The sequence below is a fragment of the Dunckerocampus dactyliophorus genome, chromosome 2 (genome assembly GCF_027744805.1).
Source record: "Dunckerocampus dactyliophorus isolate RoL2022-P2 chromosome 2, RoL_Ddac_1.1, whole genome shotgun sequence".
Taxonomy (NCBI): domain Eukaryota; kingdom Metazoa; phylum Chordata; class Actinopteri; order Syngnathiformes; family Syngnathidae; genus Dunckerocampus; species Dunckerocampus dactyliophorus.
This window is the reverse complement of record NC_072820.1, coordinates 22,605,001-22,623,471: the sequence shown is the minus strand read 5'-3', so window position 1 is coordinate 22,623,471 and position 18,471 is coordinate 22,605,001. Positions and strand designations below refer to the sequence as shown.

The window sequence follows — 18,471 nt, the reverse complement described above, 5'->3', positions numbered from 1 at the left end:
TACAGGCAGGGTTTACCTGTCAAGTGTAAAACGAAGTTCAACACTACAAGACAAAACAATGTGCACTCTCTATTTTGCCAAGAGAGAATGCCAAATATGACACTTCACCGTGTCATGTTTTACTATTATCGCAAAGTTAGCCATGCCGTTGTACTGTATATTGTACTGAACCGCCTGGACAGAGGTGTGTGTGCAGACAGACAACTGTGTGGCTAATTTGCATAAGCCCAGTTACCTTGATGCATGAATGCTGTTTTCTTTTTTCATTGTTAGCAGTATTGTACTGAGCAACCAGGACATCTTCTATGGTTTGTATCGTATTTTCCTTCTTTGCCATTACTGGTGAACTTTCTTCTGTGGCGGCATCACAAAAGGGGCGGGGGAAACAGAAAAAAGTTAGAGGCGGTTTGACTTAAAGTGATAAGACAAAAATGGAACACAAAGACAAAGCAATTCAGTTAGAAACTTTATTCAATACAAACCAGACCAGAAGAGAAACACAATCTCTTTGCATCATTAGGCCTTTTTTTTTTTACACTTTGATATTATTTTAAAGATTCCATAAATGTCAATAACTCAATACAGATGTACACGGCGGACACTTTCCTGACATGCTACGTAAGCAAGCATCACGTCCAAAGCAATCATTCACTTTACAGGAAATGATCCAACAAAACAAAAAAAGCTACACTGAAGAAAGTGACCAATCCGTCCTATATTAACTTCTTTTCTTTTTTGTTGTTGTTGTTGTATGTATTGAGAGGAAGCGCAAACATAATATAGGCTATAATAAAAAAAACAGACTTGTCCCAGGACGGGCGAGGACGACGTGTGCGCTGTTCACACAAGATGCTTTACTTTCATAGAAAGAATGGATTTCTTTTCACTAATGAGGTTTACATAACGCGCAACAATCAACCATTACAGAAAAACTTCCAGGCTAACACTGACGCTTCAGTCGTCAGCATTAATTGTGCTTCAAGTCCTGCTCTGCTCAGTCCTCATAGAGTGTTACACGTTTGCCCATAACACAAAGCACTTCCTATGCACACTTCCTGTTTGGACAAGATAAACTAAGGTTCCCTCACACTCACACCATATGAAAAATTCCATGTACAATATCCAAAAACATAAATGTTGTACTCATTCACTGCACAGCTTAGCAAGTTACTTCAAGGTGCTTTAGTCAACACATTTCCGCCAGCACAAAGAGTATCCCACCTCTAACATGCTAACACACACCAGACGCACACTAGCTTAGCCTAGAGCTTTTTTCCTGTGATGTGGTATTGTCAACAGCACTGACAAGGACTGAGGACTGAGGACTGACCTGGCAGTTTTCCAACTCTGGAGGTTGTATGAGATGAGTCTTTCACACAGACGCCATCAAAATGCCACAACAACAAACAGTATTTATCTGCTTGTGTCTTACACTCAGAACCCTGCAAAGTGACAAATTTCTGTAACTGTGTGCTTTCACACACGACTCCGATCAGTCTGACTTTCCACTATCCCCTTTCACACAGACGGCTTGTTATGGCTCTGACGCTACATCCGATGCCAACTGCCTTTGCAAGGAAATCACCAGGTCAATTTTGTCCTGCCCAGTTAATGTTGGTGCTGTTCACACATGAGTACCACCAGTGAAAGATGAACATGAAAAGCCGAGAAAGCTGGGACAGTGGGTGTGACGAGGTGTCAAATTTCATTGGGACTCGACTTTCCGCAATTCCCTTTCACACAGGCGGCCTGTTATGGCTGAGATACTACCTGAGCCAGTCAACGGCTCTGATACAACATCCGAAGACAGGAAATTGCAGGGTCAACTTTAACCCCCACATTCTGTATCAATACTGTTCACACAGAAAACCAACATGTCAAACATCCCTGTCCCGGCTTTCTGCTCTTCCCTTTGCTGTTGTGTTGAAAGCAAATGTCACTATCCGTCAAATATTTGATTCTTTATAAGAGATGCTGCCTCTGAAGTCTTTGTGCATGTAATTACCTGACTGGGCCATGTGTACCATGAAAGGCGCAGGCGTATAAATGCTAGATCTTCTGTTATAGCTCTAGGATCTCTGTGTGATCTCTTCTTCACACTGCACTAACTGCATCCTCGTGTCTTTTCTGTCCACCAAAAACAGCACTGAAGTGCTCGTGACAAACTCGTTCCCTGCCCTACAAAGTGCATTTGGATATTACACCTCAGTAGCGGCACTAAATGGGAGAATGCCGCAACACCAGCGCATGGACCCAAACACTTCCTCCATATTTTTTTTGGTCTGGGACGACCCCTGCAGACAAAATGCTTCAAAAAAAGAGTGTGTGTGTCTTTTGACTGGTAGTGTGAATATGTATATAAATTTATGATATACACACATTTAAAGAGTAAAGCTGCAGAGCTCTGATGAGGACTGTACCTTAAGTTGCACTACTGAATGTGACACTACTTCAAAACAACAAACAGACTGCTTCTTGCCAACATGTAGTGCATGTTGTCCAGCGACTTACACAACTAAATTCTTCAGGCAAAGCAAAAGGCATCATGACGATCAATAATAACTTAAACATATCAAGTATCATTATAAATAACGAGCGCGCCATTAAATGACTCACACACTGATTCAGCGGTGAGTGGAGGTATTACACCATCATGAATATGAATGTTACGTATGTTATCTTATTTATTTTTTGTCCATTTCCTTTTAATAGTAATGTGTGTCCCAAAAAATAGAACTTTTAAGTGAGCCTTGTAGTTGGAGAGAGTGGCATGACTTGAATAGCTAGCGTGACTCATTCGGTACAAAGTGACCACAGCAGCCTTTAAGAACACGCTCACTTGATGGCCGCAAGTCCAGAGTCCAGAAGTGCTTCAAGGCCTGGGGAAAAAAACACGAACGCACCTTTCCCTCCCGCACAGTGTGTTATTTGGCAAACGATTCCTTGTCGCATGCACAGCAAACCACTAGTGCCGCTCTCTCTTTTGCTTTTATAGTTAACTCCCATCAAATATCTGATCCTCCATACTTAAGTGCATTGTTGTGGTCGTGCTGAGGTGGTGAGTCACAACGTGTCAAAGTGATGCCAGTCTGCCAGTACTTCCTCAGTGTGTAACTGAGCGCCTCAGGGTTCAGAGGAGGTCGTCGGGGTTAACAGCGGGTATGGGCTGCCTCCAGAAGCAAAAGGAGCTGTACTCGGGCATGACGAAGGCCTCGTTCTGCTCTTTGCTCAGGAGCGGAAACACGTGCTCCACTAGCTCACTCAGCCTGCCGTATCTGGCAAGCAGAGAGACGACAGAGGCTTGTTCATTTTTACCATTTTTAACTGCAAAGAATGGATACACCTCAATCCTAAAATAAAAAGAAAGCTATGAGGCACTCATGACATGAACCGCTGGTTGTGTACGTACGAGGACTTGTTGCCCTTCGTCTGTTCCTGAATCAGCTCTCCCTTTGGGTTGACGGTGAAGATCCTGCAGACGGGAACTCCAACTTCCTTGTAAGCAAACACATCCTGCACACACAAAGCAAGACTTAGTCAAGTTGCTAGGAAGTACGCCTCCCCAGAAGAAATACATTGGAACGGTTAGCATGTTTTTCGGGAGACGTCGAAAACGGATGCCAAAACGGATGCCAAAATTAGGTAAAATTAGGTTTGCATACATTTTCTGGTTATGTGTATTTTAATCACAGAACATCCTTGTTAGCAGCCTATTAACTTCCTGCTAGTAGTTCTTTGCTTGTTTCTCACAATTTTTATCAAAATACTGGCACTTTGACTATTTTTGGGTTATTTTGCAGCCGTGATCAATAAGAAAAGCAGAGAAACAACTTAGCAAAACATGAAAGTGGTGTTCGTGTTGATCTCGCTGCCACATCGTCTTTGTCACATCTCCAATGAAGGTAAAAGTAACCTTAAATGTTCATTTATCCCTTTCGTTCATCATTTATATACATTTTGAATTGTTTTCTGCATTTTAAACTTAGCATTTTTGGCTTTCTGGGACGGATTGATTGGATTGACATGATTTCTTATGGGGAAAATGTATTTGGTTAGAGTATGTTTCGGTTAGTGTCAGACCTTCTGGAACAGATTAATGACGCTAATCAAGGGTTCGCTGTACTCCAATTAGCACCTCAGTTCAATTAACCACAGTCGAAATGTAACTGGATCTCTGCTGTATAAATTATTTTGTACTTGTCTTTTGAGTGACATACAAATTCCTCCTATGCTCAATAAAGTATCTTGATTGCGATAAAAAAAAGACTATACAAAAACAAAAAAATGGGTAACACTTTACAATAAGGTACACAAAACTGCAGTAGTTAATGAGGAACGAACCTGCCTAACCCTAACCACTACTCATTAGTTCCTCAGTAACTAGTCTAAACTCATGTGCCTTAGTTATTAGTTCTGCATTAGTTCCTCAGTAACTACTGTATTTTTGTGTAACTTATTGTAGTTAAGTAAGTGTGACCAAAAAAAATGTCTTCCTCTGCTTTTGTTGACTTTTGTAGATAATTTCTCTAAAACTTTGAGTTGGTTCCCTTGGGTGCAGGATATCCATTGTCTACTTAAAATCATTTTTATCCTGGTAAGTACAATGTAAACATAGCTTATTTTCTCTATTACAAAAATGGTTACCTGGAACATGTAAAACACAGAAGGTGAACAAACTCAATAATTGCTACAATATGGAGGAGGAGTAGGATTAAATACTCTGCCTCTTGCTACTCCTTTTCAGATATGTTGAATTGTGGAAGTGCAAACATGTGATTCAAATTCAACTAAACCATTCAATTGAAAGCATATGAGAGAAACTCGTTCTTGATTATGTAACTTTTCAAAAACATTAGCTACAAGTTTCCAAATATTGTCATATTGGTGATGATGACACTTCACACTGGATGTTTTGTGAGCTTGTCAGTTTTCCTTTGGCGAGTGTTGTAGACGCACAGTCATCTGCTTGCTGAAGATGTTCCCGGCTCGATGATGTCACACGAGCACTGACTTCATGTGTTTGTGTCTACAGAAGAGAACCATTTTTTGACATCTTCGAAACAAGCGTTTAACTCACGTTAGCTCTATTCCCGAACGCGGCATAGAAGGGCTGCTTGCTGTGCTGGAACAGGTTCTTGATGTCGGTGAGGCATTCGATCTTGAAGATCTCCGGCTTTTTCTCGATTACCTCCCTGAAGCAAACAGACAGCCTGATTATAGCGTGGGCGTCCATTTTGGGCACGGTCACTTTAAAAGACTTTGTTTTCCAGTACTCGTGTGATGTACAGTGCAAAGCATCCATTACAAAATCATGGAATGAATGTTATGACAGATGCAGCACTGTTGGCGGGGATGTTAAGACGTTGCTGTGGTTACACAGGGAGACGACGACACACAACAGTAAATATAACAGACAGCGCCCGCTGCCATCCAGTGTAATTCAAATGAAAGTGCTATTTAACACTTTCGCTTTAACGCTTTCAGATCAACACGGTAGATATGTGCTCGATGTCGACAGAGGATGCCAAGAGGGCTTTGGTGCCGCTTCCTTCTGTCTGAATCCCACACATTTAGCATTTATCCAAATCTTGGATGGCCACATAAACAAAAGCCTTTAGCCCCTGTGGCCAATTACCATCCACAACACAACAATTCACAGCGGTTCCAAAGTGGCAGTTTAAAGTAGGAAATAAAGATGCCAAAAAGGTAAAAAAAAAAAAAATAATAATAAATAAATAAATAAATAAATAAACACTAGGTGGATGTCTAAAAGTGAGCCACCAAACACATTTAGCACCTAATTATTTTGGAACTGCCTGAGCACATAAGGCTGATTACAATCGACTGACGCTTGAAGTAACAATAAATAACTGCCGCACCTGTGCATTGGAGAAGAGGCCATGATCAAATTTTGACTAATATATGCCAGAAACCTCTAGGTTGTGGAATTGCCTCCAGACCACCTGAGGGCAATGCAGGCTACAGAGAATTTTAAATATTTTAGATATACTTTGGTTTGGTTTTGTCAGCGCTTCTGCATATTTGTGTGTTGTAAAGTGTGATAATTCAATATATATTATACTATGTGTAGTCGTCCCTCGTTTACCGCGGGAAATTGGTTCCAGACCCAATTATGCTAAGTTAATTAAACGCAGAGTACAATTCAATATTAATAAATGGAATACGCTCGTAGTTAGAGCATAGAAAACCTGTTTATGACCTTCTAAATATGGCTTCTAGCATTATCCTCTCAATGAGGAGAAGTAGCGGTTCTACTCCTTTGGCCTTGGCCTTTCGGCTCGGTTCTCTCTTCACCACAACGGACCGATGTAGAGTCTGCATCACTGTAGACGCCACACCAATTCCCCTCTCACTCACGTTCCATCCTTCCCTCCCTCGTGAACAAGAGCCAGAGGTACCTAAACTCCTCCACTTGGGGCAGGTTCTCATCCCCGACCAGGAGATGGCGCTCCACCCTTTTATGGGGAGAGAACCATGGACTCGGACTTGCAGTTGCTCATTCTTATCCCGGCTGCTTCACACTCAGCTGCGAACCAATCCAGTCAGAGTTGAAGGTCATGGCTCAATGAAGCCAGCAGAACCATATCACCTGCAAAAAGCAGAGACCCAATCCTGCAGCCACCAAACCAGAACCCCTCAACGCCCTGACTGCGCCTGTCCATAAAAATAATACACAGAAACGTTGACAAAGGGCAGCCATAGCGGAGTCCAACCTTCACTGGAAACGGGTCAGACTTATTGCCGGCAATGCGAACCAAACTCTGACACCGGTCATACAGGGAATGAACAACCTGAATTAGCTAGTCCGATACCCCATAGTCCTGGAGTACCCCCCCACAGAACTCCTCCAGGACCACGGTCGAACGCCTTCGCCAAGTCGACAAAAGAAATGTAGACTGGTTGGGCAAACTCCCATACACCCTCAAGGACCCTGCCGAGAGTGTAGAGCTGGTCCACAGTTCCACGACCAAGACAAAAACCACATTGCTCCTCCTGAGTCCGAGATTCAACTATCCGGTGGATCTTCTTCTCCAGAACCTCTGAACAGACCTTACCAGCGAGGCTGAGGAGTGTGATTCCACGATAGTTGTAACACACCCTCAAACCCCGGTCCAGAGGTACTGCCCCCAATGTCTACGTGATGGTGCAGAGTGTGTCAACCAAGACACGCCCACAGCATCCAGGGCCTTAGGGAACTCTGGGCGGATCTTATCTTGTATGACGGGCATCCTCCCCCACCATCAGAGCCAACTCAACACCAGGTGGTGATCGTTTGACAGCTCCGTCACTCTCTTCACCCGAATGTCTAAAACATGTGGCCACAAGTCCAATGATACGATCTGGTGTCCTGGTGCCAAGTGCACATGTGCTTATGCTTGAATATGGTGTTTCTAATCGACAATCTGACGAGCACAGAAGACCAAAAAAACAGCACAGCTCGGGTTCAGATCAGATTAATACACACAATAAATCAATACAAATTAATTGAAAAATTAAAAGGAAAAATGAAAATACATACATTAATGCATTTGTACAAATGAACACAAGAATCCCCTTGTACTGTATATCTGTGTAGAAGGAAATACGATTTTTCATGGGAATTTACAAGAAATGAGAGTGCTTTAATAAATTCAATGACTTTGGTATTTCGTTTTACGACGCTCACATTGTTCTGTTTACCTGTGGAAGGCCGAGAAGAGGCTGCTGGGGGACAACATGAGAGGCCCACGGGGGAGGATGGTGCCGCCATCGTTGACCCACTGCAGGTAGCCCCTGGTCATGTCCGCCATGCCGATGGCGCGGGCCGAGCAGTACAGGAACTTGTAGCCGTTCCTGCCGACGAGGAGAGAAACGTGACCCATCGACACAGCACTGAGAATAGCACAATTAGATCAGCTATAACAAGATACTTATAGTGAAATGAATGTTTTACCAAAGAAGAGATCATCTTCATTATTATAAACAGTGTACACAGCAGCCTACTTTTAAATCAATATTCAGTGAAAATGTAAGCAGTGAAGCCTGTTTGTTGCACGCAAATGCGGGTGATGATAAAGGCAAACCCTGCAATCTGGACTACTGGGAATCAATAGACCTCCATCCTCTGTCATCAATCAGTGTTGTTGTGTTCCACTTACTCAGCTACCGAGTGGTAGAGTTTGGCAATTCCCTGGTGGGTCCAGTCCTTCCCTAACTGCGGCAAAATCTGTCCAAACACATCTGACCTGGAAGCAGCATTAAACACAAAAATGAAAGCACCATCATTACACCGCTTGATAGAGAGAACAGAATGGTCCATTCTCCAGTAAAAAGAAGCATTAGCAGCGTACGGGAAATGCTACGTGGGCTGCAATGCTGAAATGTAAATGAGCTCATTATAGCCCCTGTAGCTCTTCTCGCTGAGAGAGCCACATGTCACAGGTTTCCTGCAGGGTCGTGCACATCATAAGCTGCAGTCAATCCGGCTGGTTTTGATGTTGGCCATGTAGGCGCCTCACTAGGCGGGCTTTCAGGGGAAGGAAGGCAACATTAATTGTGTGTCAGAGGTGACGGGAGTTAGCCGGAAGTTAATTAAAAGGCGTAGCACAAATAGAAATGATAATGAAAGGAGAAAACATCTGCTATTTTGAGATAGATGGAAAAGAGAAATGATCTCTATTCATCACCTGTCTTCATACAGTACGTTTATTAGCGTTACCAAAAATACAACTCATAAAGAAGCCTTATTTAGATGCATGTGAAGGCTAACTGACAGGCAATGTTTTGTTTTTTTCCCCCCCCATTAAACAGTCTTACAAGCAGATATGAATTAAACAAATGTCAACGAGGAGTGAATTGACTGACACTTATCACGCTCTAAAGATGCATTCCTGCACGGACTCACTTGGTGATAGTTCCGTCAATGTCAGAGATAATGACTTTGTCGTCCCAGTTCCACAAGTAGATGGTGCCCTCGCAACGGCATGTGCCCTGGTACTGGGTGGTGATGCTGAATGTCACGTCGTTGGGACCCTCCTTCAGTTTCAGACTAGCCTAACAAACACAAGAAAAATCACTAAAAACGTCTTCCAAAAGTCTACCATTTGCTCTTTGAAAAGGCACTGGAAGCTGGACGCTTTCATGCCGTTAGTACCACTTCCAACCAGAAGATGGAGTGCCAATCTTTCAAATGCACACATAGAAAAACCAAATTCACTCACTATCTGATCAGAGGAGAGGCGTAGAGACTTCCTGTAAGTGTGTGACCTGGCATGCTGCTGGCCGTCACTCAGCTGGAGTCTCTCCTGGCACGACGCAGCACTGACCTCTTTGCCCTCCTCATCGCTGGATGAGTCGGTGGTCTTAGTCCTTTAAAGTAGCAGTCAAAAAATGTGAAATTATGCACCCTCTTTACCTAAAAGTATTCTTTTAAGGTTTTGCACTTACAGTGGGATGAGATTCTCCTGTGCAATGGAGGATCCTTCCTCCCCTAAGTGAGACTCTTCCTTGGTTTCAAGCTTAATCTCAGACTGCAAAAGAACAGGGAACAAAACAGTAAATTGATCTAATTCCACTGTTTTAAATCCATTTATTCCAAAAGAAACTGCATGCCCTGCACCAACCTGCTTGATTGCACTGTCTGCCCTTTTTCGCCAGAACCACCAGCGGCCCGACTTCTTTGGCATTTTCTCCTTCACCCAGGCCTCTTCTGTAGCCTGCAGCACACATGACAGCATTAAATGCATGCCAATGACTATAGTACAAGAGTGTGTGTAATGCAACTTTTATTGAAAACATCTCTATGCACAAATATCAGTCGGTGAAGTTAAACTACGGAGTGGTTTGAGCAAGAAAATTAGATCTAAAACTGAGAGCTTGGTGCAAGATCCAGAGGCACGTCCAGACAGGAATGATTTGGCTGTTGCACTGGCAATGATATTGAATCTTGCACCAATTTCTCTGACTAGAGCTGTCCTATTTAGTCTGATTGGTGTGTGTAGCCCACGTAGTCTTTGAGCATGAATTGATGAAGCCTGCTCGGATGAAAGTCTTCTAAGACAACCCGAACAGTCCAGTTGCGATCGATCCAATGCCTTGAGAGTATTCTATCTGCCCATTTTTATTCCTATAGTTATTCCATTTTCTTCTTCCATAACTGAATCAGCTACAATATGTCTTATTTTTCCATCCATCTATTTTCTATGCCGCTTGTCCTCATTACGGTCGCGGGGGTATGATGGAGCCTATCCCAGCCAACTTTGGTCGAGAGGCGGGGTACACCCTGGACTGGTCGCCAGTCAATCGCAGGGCTTGTCTTATTCTTTTATTTCCCTATTAGTACTTGTGAACGAGTCAAACACAGGAAATGACCAGACTGGCAGTAATTAATGAGACATGGAGAAGGGGTAGTATTAAATAAGCTCTGATTCTTCCTACACCTTTTTAGACTTGCTGAATTGTGCAAGTGTAAACATGTGCTTTATTATTATTTATTATTGTAACTCTGTTAATTAAGCATGTTGGAAATAAACTAAACCATTAGCATATAAATGTAAATTACCTTTGGTAAATTCTTCTGAAACGCTTGTAGACTCAGAATCAAGGGAGCAGCTAGAGTCCAGTTATAATATCTGTGTGTACAAAGAAAGTAGACAACCATATTATTATTTAAAGTCTGTTATGTACATTTCAGTGTTGACGTTTTTTATTTTTTTTTAATGCTTACCTATTTCCTATCTTTACAACAAGGTTGGGGTTATCTATAATTGCTGGATTTTCAGCAAATTCATGGTAGGTAATGATATGCTCCATAAACTTTTCTGCAAACACAAAAGACAGAAGAACATTACAAAGAGAGAAGAGAAGAGGAAGCAGAAGTTCTAAAAGGCGTTGTCAGCAGTTCCTTAAAGTGCACTTTATTTGTAATTGAAGGGTACCTTTGGATATTTCCGCGTTCTCAGTGAGGCCTCCACACAGCGACAGGGTGACGTCAGGGAGGTCACTGGCGGAGTCAGATAGACACTCTGTGCCACTGTCTGCCGCGGCACTGCCAACTGACTGTGGCGACTGGGAACCGGACCGGATCTCTGTGTCCATCCAGTGCTTACTGGCTGCCTCTGCCTCACTGCAGAAACACAAAACAAGCAAAACATGAGTATAGACTGAGGCTAATGGTTCGGTACTCTGGTCCAGACCAAAAAAAAAAGATACTTAGTGTGCCCTTTGGTGCAGTTCACTTCGTATTCACACAGGTATTTCCGCAATGGGACCAAAAGCTGTGTGTCAGTGTAGGTCACGGGTCAGGAACCTTTTTGGCTAAGAGAGGCTTGAAAGCCGCATATTTTAAAATGTATTTCCGTGAGAGCCATATAATAATTTTAACATTGAATACAACCAAATGCAAGCATTTTTCAGCAAGACCAACAACTTTAGAATATAACAAGTCTCTGAATTCATTCTTTTTAATAACATTGTTAAACTGAAGCTAACCAATAATAAATAAAATACTGCATACCATTAATGCAACTTCTGGTGGTGTACCGTATCTTTCTTTCTTTTTGCTATCTTCAGAACTATCTAGCTGACTAGTTTATTAAAAAAGGGAAGTTTACTTCTTGACCTCTCAATGACCCTGGTAGGCTACCACTTTATCCAGTAATAATCAAGTTTTGGTGTCTGACTTACTTGCAGGATAAAAGGTGCTACAGGGCACGGTGTCATGCAGACCATGAAAAACGGGCAAAAATAACTAAATAAGGAGAAAGGGAGGTTGGAGAAGGGACAGAATGTGATAAAATATTGGGCAATGCTGCATTGTTAACTATGATGATGAACCTTATCCAGAGTGAAATGTATGCATGCATGTATATTGTGGAACATTACATGAGGTGATTCAAACATTCCAAACCAAAATGTTGTCTGCTAGGTTGAATATGTTGGTTATTCTGCTATATTTACCAGCTCAGATTTCACAAAAAAACTTTAAAAAAAAAAAAAACTTTAAAGAGCACCACTGTCACACACAAAGAGGGAGCGAGCAGAGAGACATTTTCTCTTGCATATTTGTCATTTCTGTATGGGGAATTTTAAAACTGGTCTGTGTAGCGTTCACATTTGAGCTGAAAATGAATCAAACTGCACCAAAGGCCACTGGCAAGTGGACTGAGACACATCTCTCTGTCCACTTTTGTGGTGCACAACAGGGTTCAAATGCGTTCACAATTCATCAAACAAACGGCAAAAGCAGAGCAAACGCACCAGAGTTCATTTTAACCGAACCAAACATGGCAAGTATGAACGCACCATAAATTGTCTCATGATGTTATACCAATCTAACCTCTTGGGAAAGTATCTTGCAGCTACGTCGGGCTCAAGTGCATTCAGGTCATCTAGGTAGATGTCCTCAGGGCCCTGATGATGGCTTCGCTTAGGGACACCTATATTCAACAAGATGAATGAGTCACCATCTTACAAAATCCAACATCCAGCAAACGTACCTTTCTTTTTAGAGGGTGAGTCACTCTGCTGGCTGGAGGGGGTGGAGGTGACCACACTGTATGGCAGGACATCCACAGGCTCTGTGAGAGTGACAAGACCTTCACACGTGGTAGTGGTGGTGGGGCAGCGAGGCTCTGGCTTGACGATGCTGCATACAGAGGGGGCTGCATCTTCTTTTCCACCAAGCTCACCCTCATTCTCCATGGCCTCCGTGCTGAGGATGACACGGAAGTGGGTGCTCTCTGAAGGGGTGATGGTCACTGTCTTCATTAGTTCGGCTTTGTCCTTTTTGGTGACCTGAACCATTAAAAAAAAAAAAATTAAACAAAAGCGCAGCCTGGAGGTGTCACCTTGAAAGATGGGAGGTTGCTTTCTTACTCTGGTGGTTTCTGGAAACTCCCCCCAGGTCCACTGCATGTGGGATTCAGCTCTGAGCAAAGACTCTGAGGGTCTCACCACCAGTTCTGAGTCACTCTTGGGCGAAAAGGCCTGAGATAAGCTGTGGCTAAAGGAACAGAGAAAGACATACATAAAGACTACTTTATTAGCAGTAGGGACCTTATTTCCCCAACAGAGTCTATACATGCAAATGCATGGGTGGAGCTTTCAGTTGACGACAACACCAGTTTTCTAAAATGTGTAGTCAATTGACGACAGCTTGTCACATGCTAAGCCTATCTATGTCAGGGTGTCTGATCGCTCACGTCAATATCATTCCACTTTCTGGCATTTTTGCTTACATGCCTGGCTGGCGGCATCTAGCCAGCTCGGAGCTACAAGTGGCTATTATGGTCATGGGATACATCAATCATCGATTATCATCACAACTTACTTTTTTAAAGTGTCACTTAAAGGGATAGTTTGGATTTTTTGACATGAAGCTCTATGACATCCCCATCAGCAGTGGACTATTTCAACAGTGATTTATCCCCCGCCCCCATTTGCTCCTGCGAGTCCAGTTCTGGACGGATTTCTGTGATGACACAGCAACTAAGCAAAACTACGTTCCTCGTCACGGAAATCTGACCAGAACTAGGCTCGCGGGACCAAATGGGGTAAGTCACTGTTGATATAGTCCACTGCTGATGGGGATGTCATACAACTTTATGCCAAAAAATCCGAAATAACCCTTTAACAATCTTGCTCTCTTGTTGTCATGATAATACTTACGGCTTGTCTTCAAAACACTAGTTGTGTGTCGAAGTTGTGTACCTGAAACACGTAGTGTGTACAGCTTTAGACAGGGACGCTATCACAGGGGTCTCCAACAGGTAGCTAGCAGTAGCTCACCAGCTGATGTTGAGTAGTTCACCAAAGAATATATGCTTCACCTCTTAGTAGTTTTGTAAGTGTTCTATTCAAACATGACGCCTGTATTTAATGACAAATGAGCACACAGAGTGGAGATGTGCTTTGTAAATAAAGTGCTATTTAAATGTTGGCAGTGCTCTCAGCACCTTTGCCATTAAATTAACAGTTCCGCAATGCTTTCGGTTCATGATCAGCTAGTTGTTGAAAAAAGTCATGGCCTTTTCACACAAGACTATGTAGGTGGATTTTTTTTCTCTCTTAATAATACATTTATACATGTTCAGTTGTGTTGTCATTGAATAATATTTAAATTTAGTTGATGATCTGAAACATTTAAGTGTGATGACATGCAAACCCTTTTTCACACCACTGTTTATGAAATAATTGCACAAACACAAATTTATGAACCAAAGATTAGTTGAAATTGAATACAAATAAAATTTTGCTTTACTGGAATATTAATATTTCCGCCAACACCATCTAAACCATGATGGTAAGCTAAAGTAGCAAAAACAGTGGTACAGTCAAACCTCAGTTTTCCAACACCGCAGTTTTCGTATGATTGGATTTTCTACAAAACTTTTGCCCCGGTTTTCGGACACAACATCATACAACATTGCGTGTAGTCCGTGTGCCCTATACTGAATCACTCCTCAAAATCTAGAGCTCAAGCAAAGCATCCTATGCGTTGACTCAGTGTCCGCGCATTTTTTTATTGAGTGCGACTGCTAAATAACCTGCCATGGGGCCAAAGAACGTTGTTGGTGTCAGCAATTTGATAAAGGTGAGAAACACTATTGAATTCAGGAAGGTAAGAAGATGGTTGCCTATCTCGCCAGGATGTACGAGAAGTCCGCATCAATAATAAGTTCTATCCTTGTGAAGAAAGAAGAAACAGTGTTTCAAGTACTTTCTATACAAGTTTGCACTTGCTGCACAGCTGCATGACCATGCTTATGTGTATTTTCTTCTTTGTAGCTACTTGGTTGCACCACCTGTTATGTTTTTGTGTTTTTATTGGAACAAAGACTACAGTGTACGTTTCAAATCGAGATTCAAACCCACCCGTCATCTGCTGGCCAGTCGCCATCAGACAAAGCATAACCATCCAAGTTGCGTCTGGCCGTAGGTAGTTTAGGGTCGATGTCGCGTATTGTGGACCCAGAAGGTGATCTGTATTAAAACATACACATGAATTTGGGCATGAAATGGTCATACAAGCAAGGACAGACGCTGAACCCACCTGGAGACATGTTGCACCACAGCCTCCTCATCAGAGCTCAAGTCCATCTCAAAGATCTCCTCATTTTGGCCCAATGTAGACGCAGACGTGGTCACAGCAGCAACAGGTGTGTTAGCAGCATTAGCATTAGCAGCAGTGACCGCCATGGGGGGGGTCAGTTCTTCTCTGCGGGGGTCTCCTTTGTGCTTCTTCCTTCGTCTCTTCTTCTTTTTTGTGGCCATACTGGTGGGAGCGGGCGTCTCCGGCCGATCTTCTGGGTCAACCGGCCTGTGCTCCGCCTCTGATATCCAGAACAGGTTGCTATCTGTTGGGATCGGGGAAGTGGCCAGGTGGGCTGGGACGAGCTGCTGGAAGACAGGGTCAGGATGAAGAAATGTACATGAGAGGCTGTATTATGAGGATGTTTCATGACAGCTATATACTGCAGAGTTGTCGCTTGAGAAAAACGCCACCTATATTGTCACAACAGCAGAGTAAACACTTCTTTGCAAATGTTGACCTTTGCTTGTTGTTTAACAATGGAAGGTAGCTTCATGAGAGACATTCACAAGTATAATGGCAAACCTGTCTGCTATAACTTACATTCAGTTGCTCAGCTTCCTGAACAAAGAATGCCTCGCCATTGTCCCCGAGTTTCATCTGCAATTCTACAGGCTCTCCATTCACTTCAATGTCAATCTAGAGAAGAAAAAAACCTTGAAGAAATATGGTACAAAGTTCACCAGGCACAACATGCAACAACACAATCAACATCCTTCCTCAATAACTTTGCATCTCTGCATGAATACAGACTTTAAAATTGGGTCAGTTGGATTGATTTTATACTGAATGGCAGGTTCTAGAAGCTCCACACCACAAATTTAAAGTAGGTCAGGTGTGGCAGGGACTAAATGGGACTAATGCAACAAAACAAACGATCAATAACAGCACTTGACCGCTGATCTGTTTTTGTCTTCATTGCAGTACATTTCCTTGAACAGTTTTCTTTGAACAGTTTTATCTGATCTCTCTCTCTTAGTCACAAATTTAAATTCACCCCCTTTGGGCTGGTTTGTAGGAATGTATGTGTGGCAGCAAGGATGGTAGTTAACTTTAATGCCTAATTAGATAATGGGCTGGAATAAATGAGGGCCCTCTTTAAACCCTGCAAAGTGGGTGACAGCTCATATTCACTTCTTGTTTCCTTTTTTTTCCCCTCACTTGTCGTTTCCAACATCAGCTGGATTGCTGGAGGCTACTGCACCAGAGTGAGCTCATTTATAAGGAACATACTGTGCAGTATCTCACAAAAGTGGCACTATGCACACTTCAGCAAGAAATGTATTATATCGTCCCCAATACTATAGAAATGTTATACCTTTTGATACTTTGATAGTAGTCACTGTACAGCAGTACAGTTTTTCTATCCAGTAAAAATGAGTCACCACAGACAGACATTGTGTAACTATGGCAACACGAGTGAGTACATGTCCAAATTGTGCCATTGGTGTGAGCCCCATTGTTATCTAGCACTGCCTTAACCTTCTTGGGCATAGACCTGAGCAGGGGTGTACAGGCTGTTACTGGAATCCTCTTCCACTCCTCCATGATGGCATCACTGGTGGAGCTGGTGCACCATCCTTCCTTCCGTGTGACTCATTTTCAGTGGATAGTACATCTTTGCTGCTTAGAAGCTGTACACAGACTACTCTAAAGTATATCCCAGTTCCATTTCTATAATGTTGTCTCTTACTTATATACTTAGATACTTATTTTGGTGCAGTAAAAGATGTAGCAGAGAGAAATACATGGAAGGTTGCACAACATCCCATTTTTGGCTGCCCTTCTTCCTCGTTTCGTTTCCTCCCACGCATTCAAGCTGTAACACTGTTGCCATAGGAACCACTCATTCATTCTTCCTGCGCCTTCATCAGCATTCTGGGGACATGGTGAGAAAGCCCCAACCTCTGTGTGATCCCCCAGAATCATTCATTTTAGAAGCACTACAAGGCTATCCACAAGGATATGTTTTCAGGTCAAAAACACCGGCTTGTCGTTTTCTTATATGGCCAAACTGCTGTTTTTCAGAAACGATGACATCACCGATCCATCATGTGACCAGAAGTGAGCTTTGACGACAAGCCAACATAATGTCTGAATATTTTGACAAACATGACTCAACCCAGTCGACATTCTCCTGATATGTTGTTGTCCTTTTCTCCAAAAGGGGTTCTTTCTTCGATATTTTACAGTGTCACGTCGCTCCGTCTGCGTGTGTTTACAGCGCCATATGTAGGTGTGCCTTGTGTGTTACATCGTTTCACCCAGTGACCGTTCCTGTCTGAATGCAACTATTTACTAATCCGGCACAGTGCGGACACAAAATGTTTTCAACCCACCAAAAAATAAATAAATCCCATGAATGTTCCCATGTGGACAGGGCCTATAAATACTAGCATGGTGTAAAAAGTCTAACATGGGGGAGAAAAAAACCAAGAACACTCATTTGTGCTTGGCAAATGAGGCAGTGATGAATGTTGTGGGAATTCTCCCATGAGCAAATAAGTCGAACAACAGCCTAAATTAGAACGGAAAATAGATTAGGTTTCTTATGCTCAGTGTGGTGCTTATTCCATTTCATTTAGGCAATTACAACTGGCCTAATTGCTCACATGAAACTGCCATCCTATCCTAATTCAAGCAAGGAATGCTCTGCATGTTGTTGTTCCTGCACCTAATATAATGTAGCTTAAAAGATTAGTTCCGCTCTGAGGCTTACATTTCAAAATTAGGACTGATTGTGACCGAAAACATGGAAAAAACCTGAGGACAAATAGCGGCGACAGACTGGTGTAATCTGAATAAAACTAACACAGGAGTAGATAAAACGCTGTTGAAATACGTCTATTTATTTAAGACACAGCATTATAAGCTTCTGGAAATTTCTGCATTACAAAGCTGTACAAGAACTCACCACTTTCTCTTTGGAGCGCAGCACGCCCAGCTTGCCGAAGCGCACATGGAAGGGCGAACACTGGTAGGTGCCGTCCCTCTGGCGGACGACCACGACGTCGATGCAGCCGGACAATGTGGCCTGGTTGATGCCCTTGTACAGCTCCTTGACGGTGACCAGCACCTGGCCGGCCAACTGACCCACGTAGTTCATGGTGTCCACCTGGAGGTGCAAGGCAAGAGCAAAGTGAGCTGAGCTACTAAGCTTGTACAATCCCTGTACGAATGGACTTCATCATAACAAAGTGGCTATTCATACGTAATGGGGAAAAGCTTGCTGATTTACTGTATTTATTGCAAAAGAAGGCAAACAGAGAGATTGGGTCAGGCAAAGGTCTAGTTTGCTGGACCTTGTAAACATTCCCCCACCCCCACCGCTCAACTTTCTTTGCATAACCTGCAAGGTAGGCGTTCAGTCTAGCCCTGAG

The 18,471-nt window shown here is 42.8% G+C and overlaps 1 protein-coding gene across 3 annotated transcripts in view; it reads right to left on the bottom strand.

The window, feature by feature from the left end:
* Window positions 1-453: 453 nt before the first annotated feature.
* lpin2 (lipin 2) overlaps window positions 454-18,471 on the bottom strand; it is a 30,574-nt gene continuing 12,556 nt past the window's right edge. Inside the window, exons 2-21 of one of the 3 annotated variants that reach the window (XM_054764230.1) lie at window positions 18,006-18,206; window positions 15,635-15,730; window positions 15,053-15,399; window positions 14,875-14,982; window positions 12,877-13,003; window positions 12,690-12,795; window positions 12,498-12,578; window positions 12,338-12,437; window positions 10,938-11,125; window positions 10,727-10,820; window positions 10,562-10,631; window positions 9,624-9,716; window positions 9,448-9,530; window positions 9,222-9,369; window positions 8,906-9,054; window positions 8,160-8,246; window positions 7,702-7,854; window positions 5,078-5,192; window positions 3,410-3,513; window positions 454-3,275 (exon numbers count right to left, since the gene is read on the bottom strand). In XM_054764230.1, coding sequence (XP_054620205.1) covers window positions 3,131-3,275; window positions 3,410-3,513; window positions 5,078-5,192; window positions 7,702-7,854; window positions 8,160-8,246; window positions 8,906-9,054; window positions 9,222-9,369; window positions 9,448-9,530; window positions 9,624-9,716; window positions 10,562-10,631; window positions 10,727-10,820; window positions 10,938-11,125; window positions 12,338-12,437; window positions 12,498-12,578; window positions 12,690-12,795; window positions 12,877-13,003; window positions 14,875-14,982; window positions 15,053-15,399; window positions 15,635-15,730; window positions 18,006-18,197 — 2,586 coding nt within the window. In that variant the 5' untranslated portion in view covers window positions 18,198-18,206 and the 3' untranslated portion in view covers window positions 454-3,130. Of the gene's footprint in view, window positions 3,276-3,409; window positions 3,514-5,077; window positions 5,193-7,701; window positions 7,855-8,159; window positions 8,247-8,905; window positions 9,055-9,221; window positions 9,370-9,447; window positions 9,531-9,623; window positions 9,717-10,561; window positions 10,632-10,726; window positions 10,821-10,937; window positions 11,126-12,337; window positions 12,438-12,497; window positions 12,796-12,876; window positions 13,004-14,874; window positions 14,983-15,052; window positions 15,400-15,634; window positions 15,731-18,005; window positions 18,207-18,471 lie in introns of all 3 variants that reach the window. The other 2 variants (XM_054764221.1, XM_054764211.1) reach the window with 2 other exon arrangements.